The 15,645-nt window shown below is 42.3% G+C and overlaps 2 protein-coding genes across 8 annotated transcripts in view; both read left to right on the top strand.

Moving 5' to 3' along the window:
* The first annotated feature begins 344 nt into the window (after window positions 1-344).
* Window positions 345-2,212, top strand: LOC134520096 (ubiquinol-cytochrome-c reductase complex assembly factor 4). The gene is made up of 2 exons (XM_063345073.1): window positions 345-425; window positions 509-2,212. The coding sequence occupies exons 1-2, from the start codon at window positions 400-402 to the stop codon at window positions 849-851; spliced, it is 369 nt and encodes a 122-aa protein (XP_063201143.1). The 5' UTR covers window positions 345-399; the 3' UTR covers window positions 852-2,212.
* A 141-nt stretch (window positions 2,213-2,353) lies between these two features.
* Window positions 2,354-15,645, top strand: part of UNKL (unk like zinc finger) — a 52,959-nt gene continuing 39,667 nt past the window's right edge. For 2 of the 7 annotated variants that reach the window (XM_063345337.1, XM_063345334.1), the window contains exons 1-4: window positions 2,355-2,607; window positions 4,390-4,599; window positions 10,779-10,955; window positions 13,822-13,955. In XM_063345337.1, coding sequence (XP_063201407.1) covers window positions 2,537-2,607; window positions 4,390-4,599; window positions 10,779-10,955; window positions 13,822-13,955 — 592 coding nt within the window. In that variant the 5' untranslated portion in view covers window positions 2,355-2,536. Of the gene's footprint in view, window positions 2,608-2,785; window positions 3,445-4,389; window positions 4,600-10,778; window positions 10,956-13,821; window positions 13,956-15,645 lie in introns of those variants that run through there. The other 5 variants (XM_063345335.1, XM_063345340.1, XM_063345341.1 and 2 more) reach the window with 5 other exon arrangements.

Genomic DNA, 15,645 nt, shown 5'->3' with positions numbered 1-15,645 from the left:
AGGGACTTTAAGATCTCCCCGGAGCCTTCTCTTCTCCAGGTTGAACACCCCCAACTCTCTCAGCCTGTCCCCAGAGCAGAGGGGCTCCAGCCCTCGGAGCATCTTCGTGGCCTCCTCTGGACCGGCTCCAACTGCTCCGTGTTCTTCTTGTGCTGAGGGACCCAGAGCTGGACGCAGCGCCCCGGAGGTGTCTCACCAGGGCTGCTGTCCGGTTCCTCAGCGCGCAGGTGTCCCGTCCGTCCCCGTGCCCCGCCATCGTCGTCTGGGCCGAGTGCCCTCTCCGCTCACAGGGGGCCAGGCAGGCCCGCCCGTGCCGCCCCTCAGCCGCCGGGACCCCGCCGGGCGCCACCGCGCTTCCGCTTCCGGTGGGCACGGGGACGCGGCGGGCGGCGCGGCGGGATGAGCGGGGCACTGGGCCGCTGGCGGTGAGGCGGCGGCGGGGCCGGGGGCGCTGGCGGTGCCGGTCGGCGGCCCCCATCCCCCGCCCCTGACGCGTGTGTCTTTGCAGGGCGCGGGGCTCCCTGCGCCTGCCCGGCCCCCGGAGGTGGCTGTCGCGGCGGCGGGAGCCGGAGGAGGGCGCGGAGGACGAGGGGCCCATCTCCTTCTCCGCCAGCAAGGCCAGCCCGCGGGTGTGGAGCGTCGGGCAGTCGATGGGCAGCGACCACGAGCGGCCGTGGTTGAAGGTGCTGCCCCTCAGCCTGCTGTGCAGCGGGCTGCTGCTCTGGGCCGCCTTCCGGGAGAAAACGGAGATCGACGAGCGGCTGGAGGCGATTTTCTCCGCGGAGTTCGTGGATTCCTTCGATGCGGCCCAAAAAAGCGCCGCTCCCCTGCCGCCGCAGCAGGAGAAGTGACGGGAGCGCGGCTGCGGCGGGGGAGCTGCCGGCAGCCAGCGGGCATTCGCCTGGTACTGACACTTTAATGGGAAAACTTGTTTTTTTCCAGCCCACCGGCAGCCTTATCTTACAGCCTTGATTCCCTCACCTGCCGTGCTGCTGGCCTTGGGTTCATAATTCACACTGGTAGCGCAAGGAGCGGTTTCTGCGCTGCATGGTAGGGTGAACCCAGGACGTATCGCAAACCAGATCGCATTTGAAGATAGGTTTTATGCAACCCATCTCTTCTCCATGGATTATTTTTCTTAGATGCACAAGGTATTAAAATACCAAAACTGTAAGTCTGTAAAATTGCTGCTGAAGGTGACCTTCATGTGATATTTTGCTGGTCACAGAGTATGTTCAGCTTACATTGAAGACGACTGTAAGTGTATGATTCATTAATACGTGATTCTTTGTGCTCTGAGGGTTTTTAAATTTTACTTAAATTAACCATCTTCAACCCTTAATGCATAGTCGGTGCTTGCTTTCTGCACTAGAACTTTTTAGGCATGCCTGTTTGAGGTGATCATTACTGGCAGGAGAGATTTCTGCAGGAAATGACAGTCATTGGCTTGCATTATTCTGGGGAGGAAGCCCCTAGTTTCACTGAACAATGGCGTATCTAGTTTTTCCTACAGATTCATAGATATTCAGACTTGCACGTGCGGGAGACTTTTCCTGGAGAGGAAGAAGCTGAGCTACTAATGCAACTTAGTTCTCTCCAAAGTTATAGGTGGGTTTTTTTTAAGCTTTCAACTGGAGAAATGCAAAACTGGGTCCATTAAAATTCCCAATTAAAAGAAAAAGAAACCAAAAAACCCAAAACAGAACCCCCAAACAAACTGAAAAACCAAACACGGTAGCGGTTAGTGAGACGGGCTGGAGCTGCACAGAAGACTGACTTGGCATCCCGTGTGTCCGATGCTGCTGACACGTCTCTGAATACCACCACCGCGGTGGCTGTGGACTGTGCTGCAGAGTCCCCGTGGTTTACCCAGGTGACACCTGGTCACCGTGTATGTGACATCTGGTGACTGGGTACAGCCGGTTTGGTGCTGACACCGGGGTTATTTTGTCTTGGGATTCAGCTTCTCCTACAGCGGAAGGTGTCTGGTGAGATCCGTGCAGGGGGTGTCCTGGCGAATAAAAGCGATCCTGGGTTTTATTGTCACTGGCCGCAGGCGTGATGCTCTTCCCCGGCCAGCCCAACTCCTCCTCGCCCTGTGACAACGACGACCCCGGCCCCGCGCTAAGGCCGTGACGCGCTGCCCCTTCGCCTGTGCCTTATCCCGGGGTGACGGGACAGGTGTCCAATAAAGACCCCGCAGCAAAACCGCCCTCACGGTCTCTTGCTTTTAAGGCGCGGGGAAAGTCGCGCGCCGTTTCCCTTTAGCACGTCATCGGTGACGCGGCTCTGCGCGCTCTTTCCGAGACACCTCCCCCCACCCCCCGCCTTCCCCCGGGCCGCCGGAGGACGCGGCCGGTGCCGGCGGGGACACCGTGTCCGGGGGACGCTCGCGGACGGGCGGACACCGGGCACCCGGCGCGCGCTCGCGGCCCGGAGCGCGCCCTGCGGGAGGCGGGGCCGCCGCCGCGCGTTGCCGCCTGGGCGCGTGCCGGCGGGGCGGGGCCTGCGCGCGGCTGAGGCGGCGGCGGAGAAGATGCCGTCGGTTTCCAAAGCGGTGTCGCGGGGCGGCGGGTCCCCGCAGACCGAGCAGCCGACGCACTATACGTAGGTACCGCGTCCTGTCAGGCGGCCCGCTCCCCGCGGCTCCCGCGCCGCGCGGGGAGGGCCTCGGGGGCCGAGGCGGAGGGCCCGCTCCTGCGCCGGGCCTGCTCCGCGCGGCCTCGCGCACCGGCGGCGGGGCTGTGAGGCGATGGAGCGGGCCCGGCCCGCCGCCGCGCTCCTTCTCCGGCGCCGCGGGGAGGAAGCCGCGTCCTCAGGCGGCCCGGCGGCGGCTGACCGCGGAGCGGCCGCCACCGTTCTCCGCTCCCGGTGTCCTGCCTCCCTGGTTCGCACCGTGACCCGCCGGCTTCCCCCGGCGTGCCGAGCCCCGCAGCACGCTCCGGGACCGCCCTCTCCGCGCTCGGACAGCGGCCCTGCCGCTTCTCCGGAGCGTCGCCTCAGCCCGAGTCCCTGGGGCACGTTTGCCGGACCTTCCCGTACTGAGAGACGGGTCCCGTGCGCTCGCCACTCTCTGCACGCTTGCCCGCTTTCTTCTGGTGTGATCTGTGAAGTCCCTGCAGCCCTCGAGCACTACTGACAGCCCACCCCGTGTAGGACCGTGTGCTCCCCGCAAATGCAGAATAATCTATCACTTAATTGTGGCATTCATGCACTCCCATCCCCTGTATCATCACTTCTATAATGTTACGTTTCCAGCACTCTCAGAATGTAGCTACTTACCTAGATACTGCTATAGCCTGCCCTATTGCCCCTTAACATCCAAAAATTCTATTCCTTTTTTTTTTTTTTCCCTCCCTGCAATCCTGGATAGTTTAGAGAAGAATCTCTAAACTTAAAGACATGCTTCATAACTCTGTGTCGTTACATCCCTCATATGCCAATGTAAGCAACTGAGACCAAAAAGATGCCCTTTATTCCTCTTCCTAATGCTTTCCTTTCTCTTGTAGGCTGCACCCTTTTAGATACTTCTAGGAAGTCTAAGGTTCTTCAGCAAAGCCCCCATATACCCCTTCCTCTGCAAATAGTCCGTAACTTTAGCAACATAATGAACTTGCTAAATTGCCTAATAGATATATAAACTGAGACAGGAAGAAGTGCTGTTTTACAGCCTTTGACAAATGCCACAGCAGTGCCCGGTGTGGCATGATCTTTATGTCCTGTGGAATGAAGTATCAGACTTCCTAACTAGCTTCTGTGTCCGGCATGCTAGTGAAGGACTGTCTTACACCTAAGTAACCTTTAAAGACCCCAAACTCTCAACACAAAAGTAACAGTCACTAAAATAAGTTTGCTGAAGTCCTTTCGTAGCCCCAATAACATTCATAAACCTCTTTTAACCCTTTGGCTTTCTATATAGCATGTCCACATTCTGGGAATATTGTGATTAAGAACTAATGTTTAAATTAGATGTGGTATTTAGCTGAAATAGCTTTTGTAGGACTATTTTGTATGGTAGCAAGCAATACGAATGCTCGTTCAAGTAACTTGTTGGATTTGTAATCTCTGTTTGGTGGGTACTTTGGACAATATTCTAAATACTGTGCTTTTTGATTTAATATATTTATTTGATTTTAGTTTAGTTACAAAACGTAGTATAATTTGCCAGGTATTCCACCGTATTTTATTAGTAATGCATCTGTCATAAAAAATGAAGTCACTTGTATTCAACAGCTAAACAGTCAATTGTGCATAGGAACTAAAACTGTATGCAGGTACATTTGTACAATTTTTCACAGGCTGTGTGCACTGAATTGTCAAGTGCCCTGTTAATACTGTAAAAATGTGCCTCCAATAAGATAAACTTGTAACACAGTTTAATTTTTTTAGGTATCTAAAGGAATTTAGGACAGAGCAGTGCCCCCTATTTTTGCAGCACAAGTGTACCCAGCACAGACCATTTACCTGTTTTCATTGGCATTTCCTAAATCAGCGTCGTCGTAGACCTATACGAAGGCGTGATGGGACTTTTAACTACAGTCCAGATGTTTATTGTACAAAATATGATGAGACTACAGGAATCTGCCCAGATGGAGATGAGTAAGTGATTTCTTTCAGTCCTAGGTGTTTATAGTATTATCAATGACATTAAGGAAAGATGCTGCTTTCTCCTCAGCAAAAAAAGATTGATAGAATCCTGCTGCAGTTCATTTGAAAACAGATTTCTGTAAGTGATTTGTTAATTTTTGGCACATATACTTTTATATGAGCATGTATTCTTTAGGCTATTATAGAATTAGAACTCTGATTTTGCATTGTGACTTATCTTTAAAGCATAACATAAGAAACTGGTTTTCTGCTAGTATTGTTCCTGCACATTTGTGCTAGTATTGTTTTGGGTTTTTTTCAGTTGTGCTTCCTTGACCAGTAGGTGCAAACCTATAGAGGTGGCTTCGAGATTTTAAACTATGTAAATTTTGTGAAGATTGGTGGGTAGTAGAGGAGAACAACAGTTTTGTGGTCCTTCCAGTGAGAAAAAGCAAAGGAAGGAATTCACTGTTAGTTGTCTGGCTAGCTCGCTAGTGTTTGCATTTCCATGGACATGTGTCTCTTCTAGATAAAGGCTACAGAGGGTCTTCGGTCAACTTGGGCAGGGATAGAAGCTTTGTGGAAGTGAGAACAGGCAAATGGTACGGTACGGCAGGCAGGCATCTATGGAGGAGCTGGGTATATTGTGGTCATGTGTCGGAGGAGCTACCTTCTTCTGCAGTGATGGAAGCAAGGAAGGACTTCTGACCAAAAAAATTGCAGGAAAACAGCTGGGAAATATGTAGTTATGCTGGTTACCTGTTTGAAATATCGAAGATTAATTATTTTGGTTACTGTAGTGTATAGCAGCACTTGTCATGGATCAGGTATCTTTTGTGTTATAGGCTGTAGTCACAGAAGAAAGTCTGGATTTTTCCCAGAGACTTTACAAACTAAACAATAGGGATAAGAGAAGGTAAACAAGAAAAATGCACTAGGCAGCGTGACAATATCGAGTACCATGCCTAAGCAATATAAACAGCAAAAAATGTCTGTGAAGGATGATTTAAAAGAGAACAATTAATTATCTTTTCAGGTATTCGTAAAGCACTCCTGCCAATCCTGGGGCAGCATGAGCATTTCTTGGAAAATCGGCAAACGAGGATAACGTATAATGTCATGGGTTGGCTGGGGACAAGAACTGACCTTTCATTATTGAGTACTAGATACTGATTCTAAAGGAGGAAAATGGAAGCAATGTTTTAAAAAGGTATTAGCTGGGCAAGATTGAATTGTCAGAAGCAAATAAGGGGAGGTGTGAGATGGAAACCTTTTTGTTGCAATTGGATTGGAAAGGTTGTCCCCTACAGTTGCTGAAGATTACTCCCTGGTTAGGAATCTAAATGACAAACAGGGTGATTTTACTGTCTGCCATAATGGAAGCGCAAAGGACTTGCCAGAAAGAAGACCAGTAGTGAGATTCATACCTCTGTTTAGCATGTTGTGCTTATGGTTTGAATTAAATTGATAAGTTTAGAAGTTATCATCAAAGAGGCAATGGCTTTCAAGTTTGTGTTTTGCAGTGAAACTGCCCAGATGTAGAAGGATAAGAGCAGGGACCAAGGCTGGAGTCCTGTGAGACCCCTCACCAGTGACATAAGAGAATGTTGACGTTGGATGATATGCTGCAGGGGGGACTGAGAGGAAAACATGAATGTAGCTGAATTCCCGTAAACGAAAGAGAACAATGTTTCAAGGGGAGAAAAACTGAGTAAAGGAGACAGTAAATTATTAAAATGAAGACAGCTGTGAGTAGAAGAAATGGAGCCTGTTTTCTTTGCCTCAGTTACAAGGTGGGATTATTGGAGACATTTGTGAGAAAAGTTTCAGCTGAACTGTGGAGGGCCTTATTTTAGATCTGCTCCTGAGAACTGGCGGCTAGAAATGGCAGTCAGCTATTGTAAATTGATAGCTCATTGAAGTTAAGGTAGAAGAGAAAAGGCATACAGGCGAAATAGTTAGGAAAGCCAAGAGAAGTCGAAGATAAGTTCCTTAAAGATAGAAGATTCCAAAGCATGTCTGTAGCATCAGGAGAAAAAAACGGAGGGAAACACTGACGTTTTTGAGGACATGCTTACAGTGTGGTAGCATTCCTGTTTCAGAACTCAGTAAAAGAGTAGGTTTTTCACCCTGTTTTGTCTTCTGCCTAAAATTTATCCTTTTATTTGGAGCAATTTCAAATTCTTAAAGAAATAGGTTATAAACAGTAGTGCCAGGACGCCTTTGTTCTAAGCTATCTGTGACAACATACCGGTACTTTTTTGGCTTTTATCTGTGTCTCTGTTTCTCTGTTCTGCTCATCTGAATCCACGGTTAGGTTAATGCAGTTTGTGAGTTCATAGAGAAGTAGCGAGAAAGGTGGAGTGATGACACCCATAATTGTTCTCAGGAACATAGTTTCAGGAGAGTTAAAATAGAAATTGTTAGTTTCACCCAGGCTTGACTGTGATATTTCTTTCCAAAGTTCAACTTGGAATGAAAAGCCCAAAATTTTAACGCTGTTTAGAAAAGGGCTTTTCTAAGGGTAACAAATTAAAACAATCTGTTCTAAGGAACGGCCTGTGAGAAAGACTAGATTACTTGCAGAGTTAGAGGGATATATTTTGAGCAGTGAATAGCGTTCCTCCCAATTTCACAAGTGAGGTTAGAAGTGATACTTGTTTTGTTTAAATATGATGTGTTTTTCAAAGGTTGTAGTCGACTGATGTCAGATTCTAAAAGAGAAGATTATTTTGGATATGTTAGTATCTGTAACGTAAGACTGCTCTAAGAGTGAATGAATTACAGAAGCCTACTACAGAAGAGCACTTCAAGTAACCGTAGGAAGAAATTCGTCAGTGCCTCAAGGTTGAACAGAAGTAGAACTTTGTATTTGTTTTCATACATTTAAGAGCATCTAGTGTTACTCTTTAAACTGGAACTGTTTTATTCTTAAAGGATATCTTTGGAATGTTTATGATGTGAATAAAGAAGAGTGTGGAAAGGAAATATGCATTTCAGTAATCAGTTAGCCTTTTTAAGTTTTTGTGAACATCTGTTCTGTTTCATGGTTTATACATCTCCTTACTTTGAATAATGTGATGACAGTTTTACTTTGCGAGATCCAGATGCAGAAAACAAAGCTGAATGATTTAGTTAAATGTTGTGTGTAGACTCCAACAGAACTTGAAAATACAGAGTAATGTTCTTTACTGATAGGTGATTACTGAGTTAGGATTCAGTACAGTTATTTTAAGCTGGGAGATGGCTGTAAAGATATGGGCCATGAAATAGATTTGGTATTCTGCCTGGGAACAACTTTTTTCCTTTTTTTTTTTAAAAACCCAACTTTGTTCCTAAGGAATAAGTGATGTCTGAGCAACCTCATACCAAATTATGATACATAAGAACAAGTTTATCAGTTTGCAGCCAGTTAATAATTAAAATCAGCCATTTAAAATAAAAATACTAGTCTTGTTTAAAGTTATATATTACAATGGTTTATGTTCCATTAAAATACTTCATTAATAAAGTGAAGGTAAGATAGAACATCCCTCTAGTTTATTAAAGATTGAGTAGAACATCTGTTCTGTGCATATTTCGGTGCATTGGCTTAGTTTGATACTATCTGTGAATAAGTACTATCTACCGTCTAAAAGCTGCTTTTATTAGGGGCTTTTGCCTTTCTGACTAATGATCCTACAATGAACTACAGCTGATCAAGAAAGATGTCTGTGGTTAATAGCGTATGTATTATTGTGGTATTCTATGAATAACACGTTTTTATGTAAAACATACACATGCAAAATTGATGCCATCATTTTTGCTCTTTAAGGTTTGCATCCTGTTTAGTCCCCCTGAGTCACCTTTAGAATTAGCCCTTATCTTGTTCTTTACAAGTCTTAGACACAATTCAGATAACAAACTGCCAGCCATACTGTGTAGCCTCGTTAAAGCATTCCCTTAGTTTCCGGAGGAGGACTTCACCTGGTATGGAACTCTTCAGGCAGCTAGCAAAATCTGCAGTAGGAGAGCTGTGTTTTCAGTAAAATTCAGATTTCATTTGCTATTGATGACACAAATATTGAGTCTTAGGACAAACAAACGTAGGTTTAATTTATCAGAAGTGAGAGTCTTGTGACACAGTTTTTATTTCTTCCCAGCTTGTTTTTGGAATCCATGTTGTCTTTTTGTGGGAAAAACTTTGACCTGACTATTTCTCCCTCTCTTACATTGCATACAACAAGTCGTGCCTAGCTTGTCTGACAAGCTCTGTCTGTGTTCTGTTTAATTATTTTTTTTCTTTTTTTAACAGTAATTTAAAAATAATTGAAGGCTTTAACATTTCGGGGGGGACCTCCACTGATAAGGTGATTTTACTAGGGAAAAACTGCAGATATTTAAGCGAAAATGTTTGCCCTCTGATAAGGAACCACGGACTTAGAGACATGTAATGAGATGTAGACACCTGTACACTTCTTGCATGGAAGATAAGACATTTAATTCTTGTTTCCAACAGGAACGAACAAACTTAAGTAGATGAAAATGGAGGCGTGAACATTATGCATAAGAATATGACAGAGGTGTGCATCTATGAGTGAACTATTAGAGTTTGTAATTAATAGTCTGCTGGGAAAATGGAAATATTTGATCCCTGCAAAGATTCTGGTGGGACAGTTAGCAATAACAAAAATATAGCCTCAGATTGCATTTTCTCTTTAGAGTTCTGTACAGAACTAATGCTGGCAAAAGTATCTGACTGACTCTTGTGGGTTTTCTCATTTTTCCATATCAATAGCAATTCTAGCAGAACAGGAGGGCAACTATTCACACATCACAAAGAATTTCTCACAAAGTTCAGCTGAGGCACTATAATGGGTCCGACAAAGATTGCATCCTGTCTGTCATTCCACATAGAGCCAAGAAGCGTGAAAGAACTACTTTCAGATCCTGAGTGTAGTCTGTGATCCATCTTACACCGACAAAATGAGATGTAGCACTGAATTTGGTATACCTAGTCTTCCCACTAATTAATTGTGTTGGGATTTAAAGAGAGTACAGATCACTAGCTGCAGCCCATTTATCTTGTTTAGTGGAACGCAGGTTTTAAATTCCTACAAGGAAGCAACTTGAATCTCAGAAATCATAAACAGTGTCAGTTCCTGGAAGTCAGCACAAGCTGCAGGTGTTCGGCACAGCAGGAAAAAATGTATGATTTTGATGTAAAGATATAAATGCCAGACTTGTAAATGTTTGCAAACAATTGCATTTGTTTAGTTTCTAAATAATTTTTTTAGAATATAGTAAATAAAGCTTAAGCCAGCATAAATTCTTGTGGGTGTTGAAGTCTACTTAGTGCTTCGCTATTCTCCCTCCATTTAAGGTAAAATATTTTTGTGAGACTTTTCATTCATTGTTCTGTATCACTGTCTAAGCTTTTTGGTGCAGTTTCTTTTTGCTTTGGGATGTGGGAAAGTAGGTTTTGGAGATTAATATTTTTTCAAAACCAGCAGAGGCCAAAATTAGTTACACTGGTATAAACTGGGAGATAACAGGCATCCCTGTGTATATGTGGGGGTTTTAAAATTTGTTTACTATTATTAGTTGGAATTATAATCCATACACGATGCTAGCCGTTTTAAAGTGTAGATTGTAACCCATATACTTATGTCTGGAAAATGTTTACTATATGTACAAAGATATATTGCTGATGTAAAAATTTTTCTCTTCCTTTCCATAGAAGAGTCATTTTAGATTTCCCTTGAGATTGTTCAGTAAGTTCCATGTCTATAAAGAGCAGGCAGGAAAAAAAATCACTGTGCTTCAAGTGCCCCTTGATTTTTGATGATGATAACATTAAAAAAATAAACAATTTATTGTCCTTCTTAGCGTGGAAATGATTGAGCTTGTATCAGTATGGAAGATGTAATTCTTTAGCTCGGATAGTGTTGCTGCTTACAGGGGTACTTACTAGGTTTATTAATAACATCTTTGTGAGCCAGCCAGCTATAAATCCTTATAGCTTTAGCAGAGACTAAGAAATAGGTTAACATTTTTTAATTTGAAGCTGATCTGTGATGGTGGTTTGTTTGGGACAATTTTCATTTGAAGAACCCTACGAAGTTACTTGTTATAAGTTAATAAGATTCAGAATTAATTAGTAAAAACAAAGCTCAAAGCAACACTCTAACTTTCCTCTTTCTATTATGTAGTTGCCCTTACCTGCATCGAACAACAGGGGATACAGAAAGGAAGTATCATCTCAGATATTACAAGACTGGAACATGCATTCATGAAACAGATGCCCGGGGTCACTGTGTGAAGAATGGAATTCACTGTGCCTTTGCTCATGGTCCGCATGACCTTAGACCACCAGTATATGATATAAGGTAGTCTTCTTTCAAATTCTTCATCCTAATTAGCAGGAAATACCACATATCTGTTATCACCACATACCAGAAAATGCAGTATGCTTTGCCTGAAAAATATACTTCTGTAACTGTAAACATAAGAATGCAATTCACTGTGCATCACAGTAGAAGCACATTGGAAAATAGAAATACTAAGGTTTTGTAACTTGAAATTTCAAGAGCCATATATGTAATTCTTATGCCTGACAAAAGACCAGATACTCTGCCATTTGTCATTTATGCCTTTTAAATTTGCATGTGGTTTTTACATTCACAAATTTATGATTTTGTTAAGCCATCTTTCAGGTTCTCAGCTTGTATGTTTGACATTTTGCCTACTGACGTTGCATTTTTTTGAATTATGTTGTATTTTTTCGTGGATAAAGTACCAGTATTATTTTTTGCCTCTCTAATTTATTCTCGAAAGAAGGTGCTTTGTGTATCAGGGTAGTGGTAGGTATGAGTTTTAGCTGTGGCCAAAGCTGGCAGATAAGCGTGTTGTTGGGAGGTATTATAAATGGGTGGAGGGGGAACTCTTGCTACAGAAGGAAGTCTGTATATACTCAATAGAGAAGGATACCAATTCCTAGAGAGCTTTGAAGCCTTGGAGGGTCACGCGTATCTCTTACTGGACACTGGAAGAACATTCTGGGGAAGTATCACTATACGCTTGCCCTATTCTTATACTCTTCCCTAGGCATCTGCTATTGGCCACTGTTGGAGACAGAATTCCAGGCTAGATGAACCTTTGATCTGAGCTGGTATGGCTGCTATCTTACATTCTTACCTTTGTTATCCCTTATTCCCAGCCATCTGTTGGGAGACGATAGCTCTCCCTTCACAATAATTTTAGTAAAGTAGGTGCCTTTTCAGTAATTTCGTAATTATTTGAATTCATATTTTGCCACAGAATTCACTGCTGCATTACCTGGTCACATAGTGTTTACTTATATATAGCTTTTCTTTCCAGAAGACTTTCTTCAGTTAGCTAGCTGCTGCTGCTTCTGCAAGACATCTGTCCATTTTCTTCATTTTAACTTTCCTCATTAGCGTACGCAGCATGATGCCACGTCAGTCTGAATACAGAATCCTTAGTATCTTTGTAATCTTCTGTATTGTATTAGAATGAGGAACCAATGTATAGCAAGACCAAAACCAAACTCCGATCTCTAAATGTCTTTTAATGTGCTAGATGATTGTTTATTGGTGATTGGCTGTGTGTAGAGCATCACCAGGAGCTGAAGACATTTGTGGCAGGAGCCTACATGTAACGGCTTGAACCTGCAAGTAGGCTGCCTCAAACTTCTTTGGTGTTTGTGAAAAACAGTGGTGTGTCATTGCTTCTCCTGATTTCAGGCATCCAGCACTCATAAGGAAGTCTAAACAATCAGGTCTTATTTTTGCTTTGGTGGTCTTTTTGCTCTACAATGGACACAGATGTTAGGATTTCTTCATTTTAAGTGAAGAGCAGAGAAATAACAGTATGCTCACTGATGCAGACATTAACTTTATTCCCCTTAATAGCCTTGCTCTTCTACACATCCGCCTTAAAGAAAAAGCACTTTCTAGGAACTATCTGTTTTCCTCCTCGTTGCCTGCATCTTTTCTGAATCTGTAAAAGAAATATTTTGACTGTTTGAAAGGTTTTAGACTTGGCTTTGAGTCTGTCTTGTCTTCCTTTCCCTTGGAGATTTTCTTTCTTGGAGGATACTTGGGATGTGGAAGTTCTTGAAATGATATGTAATTGATATCATAACTAGTTACATTGTAAACCACCACACTTTTTAAACTCTTCAGAGATCCTGAGTAGGAGTATTTTGGTATAGGAGGTAGGCTCCTTGAATATTTGTGTCTAGAGAAAGCAGTGCCAATTGAAGGTAGAGGCCTTTGATTCTCATGGAGTACTATAGATCCACCTCTGGTATTTGATTCCTCGCTTGTTTCTCCATTGCTTCAAGATTTGTCTAATATAATTATGCTATAGTATCTTTTTTAAAAAAAAAATAAAAATCTTTTGTACTGCTTTACCATTGTCGAATCTCTCTACAGCCTAATTTTACTAAAATGATGTTATAAAATTGTCTAATTTTTTTGGCAGAGGATTTATACCACTAATACAATACCTTTTGGTTCGGTAGTGGTCATTCTGATCTTTCAGCAAGCCTGTGGTTGCTTACTTGCAAAGCAGTTGTGAATTCTTGCAGAAGAGGTTCCGTTTCCTCATAGTGATTGTTGTATGTTATTAGGTCACACAAGTATCTTGGCAGACTTTTTTTGCAAACTCTTACAGTGAGTCAAAAGTACTTTGTCTGCTTTTATATGGTGTAATATTCAATAGCTATATTTTGTATCTTCCTTCAGTCATAACTTTTCCAAGGCAAAGAGTCTTATGGTATTTAGTTCTCCCTCATAGAGGAGCTCTGTATTTCTGATCACCCTTATTGCCCTTTCTATGTCTTTTTTAGTTCTACCATGTCCTATGTGGCAGTGGAATATCAGTAATTAATAGCATTTTCAAAATGTCAGCAAACGAGCATACAGAGGTACAGATGGGCATTGCTGGTACTCTGTGTATGTAATACTAGCATTCCTTCATGTGTTCTCTTTGATTGATACGACATGGTTATTCCTTGTATGGCATGGTTATTCCTTACAATTGTTTGCCAGCTTCAGAGCACATAATGGTCTGAAATACAGTCAATTTAATTTTTTTTACAATTTAGGCTTGTTAAGAGCTGGACTAAATGACAGAATTTTGATAGACTTAGACAGGATTATATCTGCAACAGAAAGGGTTGCTGTATCTATACAGTTTAGCAGTGTTATTTTCTTTTCCCCCTTCCAGAGAACTTCAGGCACAGGAAACCTTACAGAATGGGCAGCTAGGATGCGGTGAAGGCATTCCAGATCTGCAACCCGGAATTTTAGCAAGCCAGGCAATGATTGAGAAGATCCTTAGTGAAGATCCAAGATGGCAGGGTAACGTTATCCTGTCTCCTTTTTCTGTTTCTTTATTGGTGTTTGATACAATTTGTTGATCCTGGGTCTTCATCTGGGTGAAGTGCAAAAGCCTTTTTTTTTTAACAGAGTAAAGAATTGGTTAATATAAGTAATACACATATTTGTGAGCAAGTTGTACTGTCTGTCACATTTATATTCAGACTGCGTTTTGAAAATGTTTTGTTTTGAAAACGTTTGATAGGTCTTTTTCAGTTCACTTGATACAAGTGTTGCTAATCTATGTCAATTGAATAAATGTTCTTAAAAGTCAGTAGGAGCTCTGTCTTGTGCTAAGTAATAGCAATGATTAGAGTCTTCATTTTTTCAGTCATTAATAGACTAGGTAATGGACCATTACTCTTTGCTGAGCTTGACTAACAGGAATGACATATAATATTAAACAGAAAATTGGAGCAGAATATTAAAAAGCAAGAATGTCTTGAAAACGTTATATTAGATCTCTTAAAGTAAATCCAATTGCCCTAGTTTTCTTAAGGCTTTTAAATTTGGTTCTCAAGCTCTTGGTTTAGGTTTGCTTATTATGTAGCCAAAGATGTTAGTATCAATTGGGTATTGTTAGAGCTCTTGCACAAATTTTACTTTAGAAAAGATGGCTGGGTACAATTACTTCCACAAAATTCATGAGGAGACAGTAACCCAGGAAGAGGTCACATGAAGGCGCTGTCTCTAAAGAATTCAAGTGGAGATAATCGTATGATACTTGTCCCCTCTGTGTTTTTTAAATCTACTATAGGGTGAGTTCCACCCATTTAAGTACTAATAATATGTATAGCTTAATTGTCATCTCTAGATCAAAAAATATTGGATGTTCAACGTAAAAAGACAGCAAAATTGACTAACTACAAGCACTTTTATTGCATTCTTTGCATTGTGACAGGTCTGTGTTATAGTTTGTGGTAACTGAAAATCACCCAACTAGCGATTTCAACCTTATTTTCCTAAGTTTTTAGTGTGACTACTTAGAATGACTGAACAAAGAATAGACTCTGTGTGATACTCTGATTAATAATCTTTGCTATTTGAAAGTACATCATTAATGACTCTTTGTGGATGTTTCTTCAGCTAGTTTTCCACAAATCCTACGGGAGTCTTGTAGTATTGTGCAGTTCGTTTTTGAGAACATCTCAAGCTAAAAGTTTTGCTGAAGTGAAGATACATGACATTGACTGCTTGTGTTTTACCTGCATCTGTTTTCCCACCTTAGGAAGAAGTTAGATTGGTTTGATATAATTTGCTCCTCACAAACCCTGCTTGCCATTAGCTAAATTGTACCTTCTAATTTATTTACTTGCTCCGCTGTTTTTCTGAATTTTTCTGTTTCTAGACAGAACCTTGTTTGTCATCTCCTAGTTTCTCCTTCCTGGAACCAAAAGTGTAGACACAAAGGCAAAGGTAGAGAAGAGGCTTTAGAATTGTCCAGGAAGATTTTACTGGACAGCCTTAACATGCCTTAACATGAGAGTAGTTTTTGGTGAAATAAGGACTGTCAACACTAAACTTAAGAGAAGTCCAGATATAAAACTGTGTGTAAGTTTTTAGTGTTTGTCATACTAAAATGAATAATGTATTTTCAGGTATTAATTTTCAAAATGTTAAATATATGTAATGAGAAATTTGGGATAGTTTGTCTACCCATAGATTGCTAGTG

The sequence above is a fragment of the Chroicocephalus ridibundus genome, chromosome 8, assembly GCF_963924245.1.
Source record: "Chroicocephalus ridibundus chromosome 8, bChrRid1.1, whole genome shotgun sequence".
In the NCBI taxonomy this organism is placed as follows: domain Eukaryota; kingdom Metazoa; phylum Chordata; class Aves; order Charadriiformes; family Laridae; genus Chroicocephalus; species Chroicocephalus ridibundus.
The sequence above is the reverse complement of the archived record's forward strand: the minus strand, read 5'-3'. Positions and strand labels throughout refer to the sequence as shown.